Source organism: Colletotrichum graminicola (assembly GCF_000149035.1).
Source record: "Colletotrichum graminicola M1.001 genomic scaffold supercont1.12, whole genome shotgun sequence".
NCBI classification, from domain to species: Eukaryota; Fungi; Ascomycota; class Sordariomycetes; order Glomerellales; family Glomerellaceae; genus Colletotrichum; species Colletotrichum graminicola.
The window spans coordinates 780,884-797,020 of NW_007361016.1; the positions used below are offsets into that span (position 1 = coordinate 780,884).

Here is a 16,137-nt window from a genome sequence, read left to right on the forward strand (position 1 = left end):
AGGGCCACCGCGAGTAAAGGCCTTGTGTGACTTCTTTCACCAGCCACCCAAGTAGCACACTCACCAGAGTTCTCGGTCGAGGAGGAAAGGGGGCTTAGTAGCTCCATGCAAATACATCTTCAACCCTTGTCGCATTTCTGGTATCGTTGAAGGAGTTTGGGGCGGACTGCAGTCTGGCATGGCTGCGATCGATACCCAAGGAGGGATTAGCGTTCGAAATGATATAGAATGGATTGCGAACACGGTTTCCTCGTCAATCAGTGCAGAAAGATGCCGTCCAGTTTATTACTATGTAAAGGTAATCATTCCTAGCAGAAGGGTGGACGTCTTACGTGGCCATGTCCTCATAAGGTGCATGTCGCAGATTCGTCCAGCCTTGGTCAGAAATTGACATTGGCCTTGAAAGAGCTTGCTTGCTGCATCGGCCAGATACTGGATACACAGACATAATGACATTGGGTCACCATTTGGCTAGCCTCCAAGGTATCATTGCGTTGCTGCACGTGCATGCCTGTTTCCCAAGTGACGGAATACTTGGGAAGAAAAGGAGAAGAAAATGGGAGAACCCGGCCAGTCGTACGATAATGCAGAGCAGTCTCTCCGGTTCCAGTAATAGCAAAAATACAAAAATGAACGCCGTCGCTAATGTTGATGCTACCACGCCTTTGCCAATAGAAATGCCTCTAACCCCCAATCTGGTGTACCAGATGCCCCTCTCGACGGCGAGATAGCCTTAGCGTCGCGCTCTCTGCTGCTCGAAAAACCTGCGCTTGCGCTCCTCTTTCTCAGCCTTCAGCCTCTTCTCGAGCTTCTCCTGTTCGATATCCTCGAGGCGCGCCACACGTTCTGCCCTAGCTTCCTCCTCCCACACATCGTCCATGCCAGCCTCCATGTCTGAAGAGCCATCCGAGTCGTACGTGTAGCGAGGGCCAGCTTCCTCCTCGTCCTCGTCGTATTCAATAAAGTCGTCGAGTTCCTCGTCTTCCTCCTCGTCGTAGCGGGACCGTTTCGCGGAGCCTCCATAGCGTGGGGCGGGACGTGCGTTGAGTAGCGCGCCTCCGGGAGCCGGCTTCTTCTTGGCCGACGCTGCTCCGGGTTTTGGACGGGCGGTGCCCGTGTACCCAGTCGTTGCGATGGCGGCCTTTTTGAGCTTCTTCTGGTTCTCCTCCTCGGCAACCGCAGCGCGTGCCTTCGAAACAGCTCGGGGATCCTTTGCTCTGTCGACCGGCCCATTTCGGCTGGCACCTGTTCCATTGCGTGGCGGGGCGGCTGCTGCCGATGGTCTTGCGTTCCCCTGGAACTTAGAGGGTTGCCTTGCAGCAGCCTTTGGGTCCTTCTTGGCATCCTTCTTCATCTCCTCCCGCTCCTTCTTGGTGAAGACCTTTTCCACAGGCTTATGCTGGATTTTGCCGACTTGGCCCATCTTGGTCTGGGCTTGTTGGGCCCGCGCCATGATCTCTGCGAAAGACCCCTTCTTCGGAGGAGCTCCCGACTTGGGTGCCGCGCTTGGAGCGGATGGCGATGGTCGACTCGGCAGGGTCGAGGTGACCTTCGACGTGCTAGAGCCATTCAGCGGTCTAGCCCCGGAAGAGCTAGGCTTCGCTGCTGTGCTGCCATTACCGACAAGCTTAGGCGCAGATGCTGATCGGTCGGAGGGTCGGCCGGCACTGCCTCGATAGCCTGTAGTAGTCGTCGCTGTCTTTTCTGTAGGTCGTGCGGATCTCTGGGTATCTGCCAGCTTCGAAGGGGCAGAAGAGGCGATGCCGTTTGCGCTCGTTCGCGGTATCTTATTTGAGACGGTATTGCGGAGGTCGTCATCCGCTTTCCGTTTCGGAGGGGGGATGGATGGTCTGGATGGAGCTGGCGATGTGCTCTGTGACTTGTCGCCACTGATCTGGGCGAGGAGATCTCCGATCTGTATAGGCGCGAGTGTCAGCGCGTCATAATATTCACAAAGATCGGACACCCCAGGCATCTGATGCTTACAGGCATAGTGACAGACTATTAGAGCCAAGTATCGTCAAGCAAGTGTCTAGGTTGCTTGCAGTGGCCGTCAGGATGCATCAGGCGGACGCTTGAGTCATCAATAATGGGAGGTATGGGAACTTGAGTTTCTGCGATTCAGGCCGCCTCTCTGAAAAGGACTGGACACGCGGGCAGAAAACCGTCTAGGACCGGAGGGTAACGGGAAGTCGAAAAAAATGAGGAGAAATTCTGCGAAAAATGAAAAGGCGGGCGCGACGCGCACGGGTTAGACAACCAGCAGGCGTAAAAATCGAAAGATGGGTGTCGGGGAAACAAAAAGAAGTGGCGTTGGCATCGGCAAGTTTATATCTATTGGACTGGGGGGGTGGAATCACTGGTACTTCCAGCGCTGTCCACCAAAGCCGAGCATCCAGCCTGTTAGCCTCTTCGGAAGCTGCTTGGCTCCGGTTCCGGGCTTAAGGTATCTACTAAGCCTTCAGGACCGTAGTCGCGTGAATCGATGTGTGGCTTGGGTGCACCAGCTGCACTAGCGATGAAATGGCGAACAGGTATCATTGTGGCTGGTGCGGCCCTCAGGAGGAAGGTCACACGGGATAGGACACTTACTGGAGGTCCCTAGCCACCGCCAGTCCCCGCCCTAAGCCCTCCGCTCACAAAACGGGGGAAAAGTTCGATTTTCGCAAACTTTCCGAATCGCAACAACCACGCGAAATATCCTCCAGGACTCGAAGATTCAGTCTCCGCCCAACTTCGCGGTTAAATTGATTGACCTCTCGTGTTCTCTACGACAAACTGTGAGTCTGTCTCTGCACATCCAATCTTCGACGACGATCAGCATTGTCGACCATTCGTTGCATTGCCGCCGCCGTCGCGAAAATTGTCGAAGCCCTTATCTAATACCCCTCCGCCACAGAAAAACCATATTCAAGATGAAGCACCTCGCCGCTTACCTTCTCCTCGGCCTTGGTGGCAACACCTCTCCCTCTGCCAGCGATGTCAAGGCTGTCCTTGAGTCCGTCGGCATTGAGGCCGATGACGAGCGCCTGAACAAGCTCATCTCCGAGCTTGAGGGCAAGGACATTAACGAGGTTCGTTTATCAATATAGGTTGCGACATGGCGGAGGACCACGCATGCTAACTAATTGCGCAGCTCATCTCTGAGGGCTCTGGCAAGCTCGCCTCCGTTCCCTCCGGTGGCGCTGGTGGTGCTGCTCCCGCTGCTGGCGGTGCTGCCGCTGCCTCTGCCGATGCCCCCGCTGAGGAGGCCAAGGAGGAGGGTAAGAACGATCTCGTGTCTGAAAATGCTTGTTTGACAGCCTTGCTGACCTATTTACAGAGAAGGAGGAGTCCGACGACGACATGGGATTCGGTCTCTTCGACTAAGCGCCATTCTCACGTCCCTGATGATAGGCCCCGCGCCCCCGTCTCATCGAAGAAGTTATGCAGCAATCGACCGACGTTTTCGCATGTCATTCGCATGGGGAAATCTCTCTTGGGTTGGGCTTCGGCACACGTTTGTGTAGGAACACCTGCTAGGTTCGGTCAAATAAAAAGCTCGCTGGTTCTTTGAATGCGCTGTGTGTCGCATTATTCGTGATGTTATCGGTGTCCTGCTTAGAGGTTCATGGTACTTGATTTTGTGATTCAGGTATATGGCATTGCTCTCACCCACTACGCAGCCTGCATCCTCGGATTTATGCGGGGCAACGTCTTAGGTAGGTAGTTTGCGACGCATTGAGTGAGCGAGGGCACGTAATTATACCCCTGTCTGAAAGGGATAATGTGGAAGATGCTTCGCTCGGTAAGAAGGTTTGGCCACTCAAAAGGAGAGACGCGTGGGAAACACTGTACCGCTTGGGCCTCAGGCATGTGTGAAGATGCAGAGCCCAAATTTCATCTGACGAGGAATGTGCCTCTTTGCTTTCTTCCCGTCCAGTCTTTCGTTGCTCCGACAACCAATTCCCCTCGTCGTGTCCTTTGATTGGCCGACCCCTGCTAGCCCCAAATAATGGGAACGTCCCGAACTTGACAAGGAATCGACGCATCCCCTCCAACATACAAGATGCTAGTAACGCGCCGCATAATCTAATCTCTTCTCCATTCGCAATATTCCGGATCATGGGCACTATCGACACGTAAATCAGTGTTTAGCTGACCATAACAATCGCTTTTTCCGGCGCAAGGTGTGCAGTCGCCAAGACGTGGAGGGTGGCGTCGTTCAGCCCCATTTATTCCGTTGCTCACAATTGCAAAAAACAATCACCAACGACCACTCGAAATCGACATGTCGACTGCCTCGCCCACGCCTTTGGGTACCGCAAGAACCGGCCTCTCGCGAAGGCCCTCCCAGAGACAAGGCCTCCGACGGCTGCCGTCGCGCCCCCATCTCAACCGAAGCGACTCCAACCCTGTCCACGCGACCGCCGTCGCGCCTACGCTTTCAAAGAAATCAGACTCGCAGCAGTACGCAATGCACGACAGCTCTGACGACGAGATCCCCGTGCCTATGAAGCTCAGCGCTCTCACCAAGGCATTGCTCAATGATGGAGGTGCACCCGAACCGGAGCGCGCTCCTTCGCCGCCGCGAACACGACGTCGCGCCAGCAACCTCGCCGCGTCCACGACTTCCGCGACTGAAGAGAGAAGGTCTCTCCGTTCTGGGAGTGTGCAAGCATATGACACCAAGCTCTCGAAGCTCACGTCGCCATTGAAGAGCAGGGAGAATAGCCCTGTGCGAAAACGAGTTGTCAGACTGAGCAACACGCCCAAAAGTCTCAGCCAGATGCGTCCCACAAAGAGAAGATCTACCTCGTTGTCGCGATCGACCAACCAACGTCCTTTGTCCAGAAGTCGACCGGAGAGCCGAGACCAATCCTCGGATGAGAAGCAAGAACCAACTCAAGACGTTAATACACCCGCACAGGGAGTTCGCGTTGTCCGCATTGCCGCAGGCTCATCCGGCAACAGAAGTCGTCTCACCAGTTCATCGAGCCATTCTAGACGCTCAGGATCCCACTTGGACCAGGACTACCCTGAAGAACCGGTGACTGCAGCACGCCATGTTTCGGGCATCAATCCCGGCAGCGTATCCCGCCACACCAATGTCGGAAGGAATGTCAAGCCCGAGGACAACCTTGCTTTACAAGGCTCCATGCGCGTCAAGCGAGTTGGCAAAATTCCTGGAAGCTTCCTTAGTGGGCCTGCTCGACGTGGCCGCCGAAGACAGAGCGAGGAAGAAGCGGAGGCTAATGGCGATGGCGAAGGGCTAATCTCAAGTCAGTATCATGATGGCCATGGCCAAGATATGGAAAACGATCTCGCATCGTCTTTCTATGGCAATGGCAATGGCAGGCAAATGTCCTCGGGCAGTCCGGTAGCCATGGGCGATTCTTCAAGAGCAAGTCATCGAAGGGCAGCATACGATGCTGACCCTGCACCACGTGCCACAGACCTATCTCCCAAGGAGATGGAGGAGCCAGAGGAGATTCACTACAAGCTGCCTGCACCACGCCCGCAGATCCCATCTTCGCATGACCAGGAAAACGAGATCAACTCTGTCCTCAGAAGCTCCAAGTCCGCCATCACCATTCCCCCTGAAAAGGACATTGAAAAAGTTTCAAAGCGCCCTACCAACGTCGATGCCGCACGCCACAGACCTGCTGCATCTCCCGAACGGAGGCCATTGTCTTCCTTGGCGAACAACACTCCACGCCGCGCTGCGCCACCTCCCCCGCCGAAAATGTCGGTTCTTGATGCTGCCACCACCTCGGCCGGAGCAGCCACGACATCTCAAGGGAAGCAGAGGCGAAATATCCTTCGTGTCAATGGAAAGTCTTATACCAGGCTTGACTGTCTGGGCCGAGGTGGTAGCGCCAAGGTCTACCGCGTCCTTGCCGAAAACGGAGCGATGTTTGCCTTGAAGAGGGTGTCCCTGGAGCACGCCGACGAATCGACCGTCAGGGGGTTCCGCGGTGAAATTGACCTGCTGAGCAAGCTGACAGGCAACGACCGAGTCATCAACCTCTTCGACTACGAGCTGAATAACGAAAAGAAGATGCTGACTTTGGTAAGTCACCTGTCGGTAGAACTCGGGACGCAGCTAATTTCTCTCTAGCTCATGGAGATGGGCGAGCTGGATCTTAACACTCTTCTCAGGAGCCGACAAAACCCTGAAGCAGCCAAGTTTGACTCTGTCTTTGTCCGTTTCTATTGGAAAGAAATGCTCGAGTGCCTTCAGTCCGTCCACCAGTGTGAGATTGTCCACTCCGATCTTAAGCCAGCCAATTTCGTCCTTGTCAAAGGTCGCTTGAAACTCATCGATTTCGGCATCGCCAACGCCATTCAAACGGACGAGACAGTGAACGTTCACCGCGAAACGCAAATTGGCACACCGAACTATATGTCTCCCGAATCCCTCATGGACTCCAACGCACCCCGGGGCGGTCGCGTTCCCGGCAGACCCAAGTTGATGAAACTGGGAAAACCAAGTGATGTGTGGTCCCTCGGGTGTATTCTCTATCAACTCGTATACGGCATTCCTCCTTTCGGCCACATCGCAAACCCGATGGCCCGATGTCAAGCCATTATCAACTGGGATCACAACATTGAATTTCCTTCAAGAGGCATGGGTGGTGTCCCAGTGCCCCCGTCTCTAGTGCGAACCATGAGGCGGTGCTTGAACCGCGAAGTACACATGCGGCCGACATGCGAGGAGCTCTTGCACGAGACGGATCCTTTCCTCTATCCTAATGAGATGAGTGAAAAGGCACTCCCGGTCGACGAAGAGCTCCTTGGTAGAATCATCCAAAGCGTCGTCACAAGATGTCGGGAGCGCATGCCGACTGAGACTGAGGCCATGTCGGTCTGGCCATCAGCCTACTGGTCGAGTGTAAAGAAAGCAACGAATTCGAATAGATGATGAAAACTGGCGTCAATGTTGGAGACCTGCAAGAAAATGGCGTCTGGCAACTTCACCTTGGTTTAATGATCATGGGCAATATTCATAGCTTGGAGTTTCTTTTGGCAGGGGCGGGTTGGTCTAGATTCTTGTTCTGCTGTTCGGTACAGCTTTTTATCTTGCGTCTTTATTTTTCCTTTCCCTTTCCTCTTCTCTTCTGTATGTATTTCATACCTTCCTGAGGCTTCGGGCATTGCGGACGTGTTTTTTTGGAAACACTCGCATAGACGCGGCGTCCAAATCAATCTGAGCTTGAGCCGTTGAGCTTCAAACGTTTTCAGCGACTGTACCACGCCTGAAATCTTGCGCAGCTTCAAAGTATTTTTGTGTTTGCCTATTGATACAGCCCCGACTGGGATACGACACTGGTACAAGGGATCGTCTCGTTCCATGACTTTGTACATGCACCTCTTTCATACTCGAACAATTCTTAATGCCTCTTCACAGCATGATCGACTCAGGCCTCAATCTCCTCGGGTGCGTTGATCTTCAGTTCGCTGATGGTCAATGTTGTGAAGCGGTGCTTGCTCTTGACCGTCTTCACCCTCCTCTGCCTCCTCTTTGTCTTCGTCTTGAGCCGCATGGGCTCGCTCTCGGTGCCAGTCACAACTGCGCGGCACTCAAACACACGCTCGTCGATGAAGGGCGCGCCCTTGAGAGTGTAGTCTCTGCTGCCGATGACTGAGGCGCGGTTGAGCCGGAGGACATCACCGGGCACAATACCAGGCATCTTGAAGGGTAGGCGTACGCTGTCCCCAGGCTGTACGAGGTAGGGTCGTCCGTGGATGTGGAAGGTGATGTAGTGATTGGGCTGTGCGGCCAAGAAAGGGAGGACAGCCTGTACCGAGTCGGAGATCGGCGTAGTCGTCGTGGATGGTGTCGCGGTCTTCACAGCAGCGGCCTGGGCCTGCTGTGCTATTGAGGGCTTTGCCGCCGCGTCTGACTGTTCGACCGGGGGCGCATCGAGGGCGGAGGGCTCGATAATAGGTGCCGTGGAGTTAAACCGCCGGGTGTGGATCGGGAGAAGGAACGTCGGCGGAAGGCGGGTGAGTGGTGTCCTGAGCTCCAGGACAGAGCGCAGCATCGATCGACTCATCGTCAGAGGTTGGTGGTTTATCGCTCGCAATGCTTGCAATGCAGAGATCACAACTGAACCCGAAGTTTTCGTTGCGTGGCCTCAGGACAATTGATTTCCTCCTCGTTCGTCGAAATTGGCTTTTCCTCCGGGTTTCTGCGCGAACAAGCAGCCGAGGCGGAACTGTGAAGCTACAAAAAAGTTCGGATAGACTACAGCCCATTCCCAGAGCGGTAGCGGACTAACCTTTCTTCCATATCGGCTGTGCAGAGGCAACGCGTGCAGGGAATTTTTGGAGGGTCCCTTCACTCCACTTTTGACGGTATCGATAGCAATGGGAACTTTTTCTGACCCGCCACTTTCGACGAACCTCTTTATACTGTAGCTTCGTCGACAACAACTACCTTTGACGAGTCTCAGCAAGTTAGTTGCCACCAACGGAATAAGACTTTATAAACCGCTTGGAGTTTTTCCATCACTGGTATCTACTACGACAACACTTAAAATCCGCAGAGCCGCTGCGAGCGCCAATTAGCCAAGATGGTACGCCCGCCTAGCTTTTGATTGCGCCAAATGCGCCTTCTTTTCGAACGACATGATATCTGACAGCCTCTACAGCCCCAGAACGAGTATATGGAGAGATGGAGGAAGCTCCACGGAAGACGTTTGGACCACGAGGAGAGAGCTCGCAAGAAGGAAGCGCGTGAGGGCCACAAAGCCTCCAAGGATGCGCAGAACCTTCGCGGCCTTCGGGCCAAGCTCCACGCCAAGAAGCGTCACAATGAGAAGATCCAGATGCGCAAGCAGATCAAGGCCCACGAGGAGCGCAACATCAAGACAAACAACGAGAAGGAGCCCAGCGAGCCCATGCCCGCCTATCTTCTGGATAGAAGCAACCCGAACAACGCCAAGGCGATCTCGTCACAGATCAAGAACAAGCGTGCCGAGAAGGCGGCAAGAGTAAGGGACTCTACGATTTGCTTACGGCTTTCGGGCAACGGCTGACAGTGTTGTAGTTCGCGGTGCCTCTACCCAAGGTTAAAGGTATCAGTGAGGAGGAGATGTTCAAGGTCATCTCCACCGGCAAGAAGACACACAAGAAGTCGTGGAAGCGCATGGTACGACTACGAATTGTTTGCAGAATGTGTGGAGTTTTTATTGACATTGAGTCCAGATCACGAAGCCCACTTTCGTCGGGCCTAATTTCACAAGAAGAGACCCGAAACACGAGCGGTATGTTATTCTCTCTTCTGATGCTTGTGCGCGGTTCTGATGATACTTCTTTCTCAATTTAGCTTTATTCGCCCTATGGGACTGAGATACAAGCATGCCCACGTCACACATCCCGAGCTTGGAGTCACAGTTAAGCTGCCTATTATTGGCGTGAAGAAGAACCCCCAGAACCCACTGTATACCAATTTGGGAGTTTTGGTACGTTGAAACAGTAACACGGGTATTCAGAGTCTTTTTTCTAACATGTTTTACGACAGACCAAGGGTACTATTATCGAGGTCAATGTCAGTGAGTTGGGTCTCACGACAACCACTGGAAAGGTGGTATGGGGACGCTACTGTCAAATCACAAACAACCGTACGAAAAGCCCCATCGATAACTTACAAAGAACTCTTTTGCTAATTTACTTCAGCCGAGAACGATGGTTGCGTGAACGGTGTGTTGCTCGTTTAAGCCACGATGAGAGGTGTGCGGAGTGCTCTTGAAGGGTACTGCATCGTTATTGGCGCCTGGAGTTACGGCAAACAAGAAAAGGGGCTGGGTGGATGCCTTAGACTGACATCAACTTGAACCTAGGTAGATGAAACAAGATTCCCATTTGTGCCTAGGCAGAAGTCAACCAAGTGAAATGGAGTGCGCTCGATAACTCTGGCCGGCTGTTCACAGTTGACAAGGGTGAAGGGTGCGTCACGTCTCAGACAGTGATATCCTAATGCGGGGGGTTAGTCGATAGGAGCCCCATCGCCCAGCTGGCATTTATGGCCGTGCCGTGGATGGACATCTTGGGCCAGCAGTCTATGCGGCCTATCATATCGACGTGCGTCAGTTCCTATAGAGTTCCCTTCCCCATCTCCATCTCGTAGGTATTAAATGCGCCAGCATTAATTTATCGACTACGAAACGATCCCCCTCAAGGACAGGTTTCGTTTTGAAATCCAGGTTTGGATATGTGCTTATAGGATTAAATTCCGAAATGAAGAAGTGCATTTTGCCCCTAACCCTCCCATTGAGTTTCGAAGTGCCGATGGTGGCGGGCCCAGGGATGGCAACTCTAAAATCGGAGGAAAGTTTCTGATGTAGTGTAGGTACTGAGAAACGCCACAAGGCCTCGGTAACGGCCCCCGGCGATTCAGTTCCAAGGGACGGAGTCTCCACTCTTTCCTTGCTGTCGTCGTACCGAACCCGGGTTTTCGCGAGTCTACAGACAAGCTGATAAGGGAGGGTTGGAATAGTCTATCCTACCCTGCTTCCTCTGCTGCGCTCCAGGTCAGGATGGGCCAAGACTATCCCTTTTTTCCCTCTGTTTTTTTGCCTTTATTTCTACTTTTTCCCTCTATCTATACCCTTATCTATTGGCTATAACTGTATCTATTGTCAGCTTAACTGTGCACAGGCCCTTATCGGTTATCGTGCACGGTACTCTCGGGTTGTCAGGGGGGGGGGGCATTATCAGCTTGTCTGATGGCTCGGTTTTCGCCGGAAGCAGCTGGGCCAAGAGGCAGGGCCATGAGCCTCTGCCGCACGATTTGTACACTAGTAGCGTGCGTGTCTTGTAGTTGCCGAGAACGACGTTGAATATGAAAGATCGAGGCCCGCAAGCCTCCAACTCAAAGTCCTCTTGGACAGTCGCATCGAACAGGAATAATGCCGTCGGGAAATGGCTTGAAAATACTGTACTGCAGGTATGTAGGCGGCCGGACGGTACCACCTTTGCGGGTCTCTGTACTCTGTACGTAAGAACAAGCCCGCCGGCGGTGGGCAGACTGTTCGGCTTGATTTATAAGCGCATTTCCCAGCCCTCGGGGCTTTCTTCCCTCAGTTCCAGATCCTCGTCACCGCTGTGGACCAGGAATCTGGGATCTGGGATTTGGAATCTACATTATCGGCGATTAGCCTCAATGTGGCGCTCGTTATGGCCTACACGTGTACACACATGGATCCCTATCTGGAAGGTACGGGTACGTACCAATAGGTCATAAAATCAAGACCTGATAGTTAGCACTGAGGGGGTGTTTTCCCTTCTGCATCATCATTAACACCTAGCAAAATTGACCTTTTGTTTTGGTCCTCTTCATTCAGCGCCAAAATCTCTATCCTCCAAGACATCTGTCTGCGCCACCGACAGCCGACTGCATACTCGACTATCGCAGCGAGATCCACACGGAACAGTAGTGGTCGCATCCGGTGCTACCAGGTACTCAACATCATATGGTTGGAATGCACCTAACTACATCTCAGTTCCTTGGCTCGCAGACTGCGATAAATGTCGATACTATGCCTACAAGAAAGAAAAGAAAAAGAAGAAGAAAAGTTAGCCGTGCGTAATCAGATTGGGGGGGGAGGGGGGGAGCACACTTACCAGCAAAGAACAGTCTTCCCGTCTTCGCATCGTGGACAACCACAGTAGACCCCGGCAACACCTCACTTGCTCCATCCTCAATGACCTTTTCCCACACGTAGACGCCCTCGCCCTCTTTGCTGATGCGCACAGCGGCACTTTTGGGCTTTGCGTTGAGCGGGTCCTCGATCGCCTGCAACATCTCAATACCACGCGGGAACACAGCCGCATAGATGTCGCCCTTGCCGTCCACTGATAGGTTGTCAATGGAGTATGGCACGGGGATATCCGCTACCCTTTGCAGCCCGTCGTCTTCGGGGACGACTCTGTACACCTGAATGCCTCCTGCCATAGCGCTCGGAACATAGATGAGGCCGTCGCGGCCACGAACGAGGCCATTGGGATATCGGTGGCGCTCGGAGACGCGTTTGCATCCCGACGAGACGGAGCAGAATGACACATCTCCTTGGCCTAGCAAGGGGCTCGCGTGGGCTCTCTGTCGTGTGTCAGTGACATGGCAAGCTGGTCCGAGAGTTGCCGAAAGAAGCCTTACCAAGCCAACTTTGCTGGCGCCTTTATCATTCGTAAAGTAGATAGCATCGCTAGACAGTGCCGCAATATTGTTGGGGGTAGAAATGTTATCACTGGCAAAGGTGCGTATGTGCTTCATTCCCACTGCTTGAGGACCGGTCTCGAATACCTCAATCGTGGAGTTGGCACCCACGCTCGCCTGATCGAGGAGTTCGCCGGTGACAGGATCGACAGAAGGGCGGTTGTTGACCAAAAAAAGCTGAATCTTGTCGCCCTTCGACGAATCAATTCCCGTCAAGCCCACGAGTTGAAGCAGGCCGTCGCCTGCAGTGCCAGAAAATCCGGGGTCGGACAGAGTACGGATCTCAAATGCATCGTCCTTGGGGCTGTCAATGTCTAGGACAACGATGGCATCCCGGGTGGAGCGGCCCGAGGCGTTAAAATGGGCGGCGCTGTGAATCGGTTAAGCTCGGCGCCGGACCGGAGTGAGGATGGAGAAGGGACGTTGGGGTTCGACGGAATACGTACTTGGGCATCCATTGTTGGCGGGCCAGAGGGTCGGAGCAAGCTAGGAACAGCTGGCGCGTCGCCTCGGATAGCCACATGTCCTCGCATGCCTGCAGCCGCGGATCCTCGATGCGGCGGCATGAGTAGGGGAAGTCGGACAGAGGCTGGATAGTCTTGCCGATGCCGAAGGCCAGCCAGATAGGGTCCTTGAGCACAAGCTGCAAGGCCACGCCAAAGATGACGGCGAAGATGACGCTGGTTTGCAATATGAAGCCCATGATGGATATAGAGATTGAGCTGAGGCTGCAATCAGTGAAGCTGACTAGGTAGCCAGAAGTTGGCCAAGGTTCTTTTCAACTATCTTATTATAACAAAACAAAACCTCCATGTCGGAACGTGAGTCTGTCGGGTTCCGGGGCCCGTTGTGTTGATGACATTCAATAGCTTTCAGGTATCTGTATGTCCCAGACGGTAGTGGCAGCTTCTGACATCTGTCAGCAGCTGTCTTCTCTCGGTGCGCCGCGGGGCACTGACAAGACTCGACTTGCCGCTCCGATAACGATAAGCAATTTTTTTGAACAGGCATTCTCTACTCCCGACGCAGTTCAGTTCAGTTCAGTTCGAATCCCAGCCAACCACACCAAATCCGACGGACGACAGACAGATCGACCACCGTCACAATGCTTCGTCAAATGTGAGACGCGCCCAATCTACACTGTGCGCGAATTGAAAGCAGTACGCTAACATGTGTTTCACAGAAAACCCCGTAATGCGCGCTCCAAGCGTGCCCTCGAGAAGCGCGAGCCCAAGGTCCAGTACGTCCTCTCGACATCCTGACAAGTGAACTGTCCTGCCCGGAGATTATCGCAAACTAATCCGGCCCCGTCTGCAGAGAAAACCCCAAGATGGCGCTCTTCCTCCGCGGCACATCGTGCTCGCAAGTGACACAAGATGCCCTCAATGAGCTCTACCAGATGCGCCAGCCGCTGGCCAAGCGCTTCGTCAAGAAGAACGACGTCCACCCCTTTGACAAAGCCGACTCACTCGAGTTCTTCTCGGAAAAGAACGATGCCTCTATCCTCGTCTTCGGTCACACCTCCAAGAAGCGCCCCAACGCCATCACCTTCATCCGCACCTTTGGCCACAAGATTCTCGACATGCTCGAGCTCTACCTAGACCCGGACTCCTTCCGCACTCTCGCACAGTTCAAGGGCAAGAAGGTGCCCATCGGCCTCAGGCCTATGCTCGTCTTCGCCGGCACCGCCTGGGACAGCCCCATTGCCAATGAGTACACTCACGCCCGCAGCTTCTTCACCGACTTCTTCCGCGGCGAGCAGATGGACAAGATCGACGTCGAGGGCCTGCAGTGGATCGTTTCCATCACCGCCGACGAGCCCACGGCTGCCGGCGAGGGTGACGTCGCCGGCGCCAAGCCCACCATCCGCCTTCGTGCCTACACCATCAGCACCAAGCGCAGCGGCTCAAAGGTGCCCCGCGTCGAGGTCAACGAGATCGGCCCTCGGATGGACTTCCGCGTCGGACGCATGCGCGAGCCCGATGAGGCCATGCTCAAGGAGGCTATGAAGAAGCCCCGCGGCACCGAGGAACGTACCAAGAAGAACATTACGACGGACGGCATGGGTGACAAGATGGGCCGCGTGCACGTCGGCCGCCAGGACCTCAGCGAGCTGCAGACGCGCAAGATGAAGGGCCTGAAGCGCAGCAGGGACGTCGCGAGCGAGGATGAGGGTGAAAAAGGCGACGTTGAGGAGAAGCCCAAGAAGGGCCGCAAGGAATAAAACGGTGGTGGCAACGGTCCTTGGCGACTGAGCTCGGTTGGTCGTGTCTATATGTGCCGTGGACTTTGATATACATATCCGGGTGGGAGGAGACGAAGCGGAGGACCACTCATCGGCGTTCTTGTTTTTGGTCAGGAGGCATCCCCACGGTCGGAGTTTTGAGCTTCTTTCAGCAGATGGTCGGCAGATTACAAAAGCAGGAACAGAGTCAAAAGCAGTTAAACACATTATTTATTCATGACGTTTGGATATCCATGTTGGCCAGGGGCACTCGGATGATGATGTATTTCCAGTGTTACCGATGGCCCTCCACCCTACAGCTCGAGATCCGACACCCTCCACACCAGACGCTCGCCGCTGAGCTCCTTTTTCCGTAACAACTCGATCGCCTTCTGCGCCCTCTCCAGCATCGTGGCACCCTCGACGATCTTTTGCTTGTTCGGCTTGATGATGCCTTGCTCCAGGAGCGTGGGCACAATCTCCCTCTGCATCTTCTCCTTGAAGAACTCGTTCTGTTGCCAAATTAGCATCCTCTCTCCCCGGGCCGTCCATCCATGTTCGGGCCCGACTTACCGCCAGGTAATTATGCGTCCTAACCCCGCGCAGCTCGACGCCCTCGGCCCACTCGCCGACGAGGACCCGGCTCACGTCCATCTCGTACTCGGGCTCGACGTCCTCAGTCGCGTCCCGGATGATGACCGGGAGCATGATGGCGACCTTTGTCCCCCTACGCGCAATCTTCGTCAACGGCCTCAGCGTGCCCTCGACGGAACCGATGCAGTCCAGCACGAACGGCACGCCCTTCTCGCCGACGAAACCCAGCACCTTGTCCACGACGTCGGCATCGCGATAACTGAACGTTTCCTTGGCACCGAGATCCTTGAGATAGGCGTGGTGCTTCTCGCTCGCCACGGCCAGCACGTTCCGGTAACCCCAATGCCGCAGCACCTGCAATGCGTACAAGCCCACGCTGCTCGCCGCCCCCCAGACCAGCAACCCGTCGTCCTTCTCCTTGGGCTCCCAGCCCGCCGGCTTCGGCCACGGCAGCTCCAGCCCCAGGTCAGCCGTCACGGCGTGGAACACGGTGATGAGGTTCGTCGGCACCGTCACGGCCTCCTGTGGCGTGACGTTGGACGGCAGCTTGGAGACCAGGTACTCAGGCACGGTGGCGAAGTCCTGGTGGGCGCGCTCGTCGAAGTCGCGGAACGCAAAGGTGAGGACCCGGTCGCCGACACGGAGGCGCTCCACACCCGGCCCGACGGCGACAACGGCGCCCGCCGCGCCGCCACCCATGACCTCCGGGTAGTTGCAGAGGAGGCCGCCGTCGGCGCGGTGGAGATCCAGCGGGCTAGAGGCGGTCCACTGGTTTTGGATGAGGACCTCGCCCTCGCCGGGCAGCCTGGTCTCGCGGTCGACGAGGATGAGGGGCGCGCGCTTGGCGGGCGTGGCTACGGCCTTGTGATTCTTTGGGATGTTGACCATGGCTGGTTTCTACGCAGTTGAAGAGATGACCTGGCTTGCACGATACCGATCGCGCCCCTCAGCGAAGGAGGGGGAGCCGGGAATGTTTTTATATTTGGCCCCAAAACACTGCCAACTTGCAATCTCTCGACGATGGTACTTCCAAAATGTGTGAACGGCATGAAGCCGCAACGCGGCGGTGGGTCTGCTGAATAATTCTGACCGCAAGCTCGGCGCCGGTGCCGGGAGC

At 54.9% G+C, this 16,137-nt stretch overlaps 8 protein-coding genes across 8 annotated transcripts; 4 read left to right on the forward strand and 4 right to left on the reverse strand.

Moving 5' to 3' along the window:
• Nucleotides 1–733: 733 nt before the first annotated feature.
• On the reverse strand, nt 734–1,992 carry GLRG_04026 (SPT2 chromatin protein; the record flags this gene model as incomplete). Its single annotated transcript, XM_008094711.1, has 2 exons — nt 734–1,915; nt 1,987–1,992. 2 exons carry the CDS (start codon nt 1,990–1,992, stop codon nt 734–736), a joined length of 1,188 nt encoding a protein of 395 aa, XP_008092902.1.
• A 923-nt stretch (nt 1,993–2,915) lies between these two features.
• On the forward strand, nt 2,916–3,369 carry GLRG_04027 (60s Acidic ribosomal protein; the record flags this gene model as incomplete). The annotated part of the gene is made up of 3 exons (XM_008094712.1): nt 2,916–3,074; nt 3,137–3,263; nt 3,323–3,369. The coding sequence occupies 3 exons, from the start codon at nt 2,916–2,918 to the stop codon at nt 3,367–3,369; spliced, it is 333 nt and encodes a 110-aa protein (XP_008092903.1).
• Nucleotides 3,370–4,270: 901 nt separating this feature from the next.
• Nucleotides 4,271–6,904, forward strand: GLRG_04028 (uncharacterized protein; the record flags this gene model as incomplete). The annotated part of the gene is made up of 2 exons (XM_008094713.1): nt 4,271–6,052; nt 6,101–6,904. The coding sequence occupies 2 exons, from the start codon at nt 4,271–4,273 to the stop codon at nt 6,902–6,904; spliced, it is 2,586 nt and encodes an 861-aa protein (XP_008092904.1).
• A 496-nt stretch (nt 6,905–7,400) lies between these two features.
• On the reverse strand, nt 7,401–8,039 carry GLRG_04029 (uncharacterized protein; the record flags this gene model as incomplete). The annotated part of the gene is made up of 1 exon (XM_008094714.1): nt 7,401–8,039. One exon carries the CDS (start codon nt 8,037–8,039, stop codon nt 7,401–7,403), a length of 639 nt encoding a protein of 212 aa, XP_008092905.1.
• Nucleotides 8,040–8,651: 612 nt separating this feature from the next.
• GLRG_04030 (ribosomal protein S8e) lies at nt 8,652–9,704 on the forward strand (the record flags this gene model as incomplete). Its single annotated transcript, XM_008094715.1, has 6 exons — nt 8,652–8,978; nt 9,035–9,136; nt 9,193–9,251; nt 9,314–9,449; nt 9,509–9,608; nt 9,664–9,704. 6 exons carry the CDS (start codon nt 8,652–8,654, stop codon nt 9,702–9,704), a joined length of 765 nt encoding a protein of 254 aa, XP_008092906.1.
• A 1,781-nt stretch (nt 9,705–11,485) lies between these two features.
• Nucleotides 11,486–12,905, reverse strand: GLRG_04031 (uncharacterized protein; the record flags this gene model as incomplete). Its single annotated transcript, XM_008094716.1, has 4 exons — nt 11,486–11,529; nt 11,611–12,085; nt 12,143–12,572; nt 12,649–12,905. The coding sequence occupies 4 exons, from the start codon at nt 12,903–12,905 to the stop codon at nt 11,486–11,488; spliced, it is 1,206 nt and encodes a 401-aa protein (XP_008092907.1).
• A 402-nt stretch (nt 12,906–13,307) lies between these two features.
• On the forward strand, nt 13,308–14,426 carry GLRG_04032 (brix domain-containing protein; the record flags this gene model as incomplete). The annotated part of the gene is made up of 3 exons (XM_008094717.1): nt 13,308–13,321; nt 13,386–13,442; nt 13,520–14,426. 3 exons carry the CDS (start codon nt 13,308–13,310, stop codon nt 14,424–14,426), a joined length of 978 nt encoding a protein of 325 aa, XP_008092908.1.
• A 314-nt stretch (nt 14,427–14,740) lies between these two features.
• On the reverse strand, nt 14,741–15,908 carry GLRG_04033 (zinc-binding dehydrogenase; the record flags this gene model as incomplete). Its single annotated transcript, XM_008094718.1, has 2 exons — nt 14,741–14,938; nt 15,000–15,908. The coding sequence occupies 2 exons, from the start codon at nt 15,906–15,908 to the stop codon at nt 14,741–14,743; spliced, it is 1,107 nt and encodes a 368-aa protein (XP_008092909.1).
• Between the last annotated feature and the right edge of the window lie 229 nt (nt 15,909–16,137).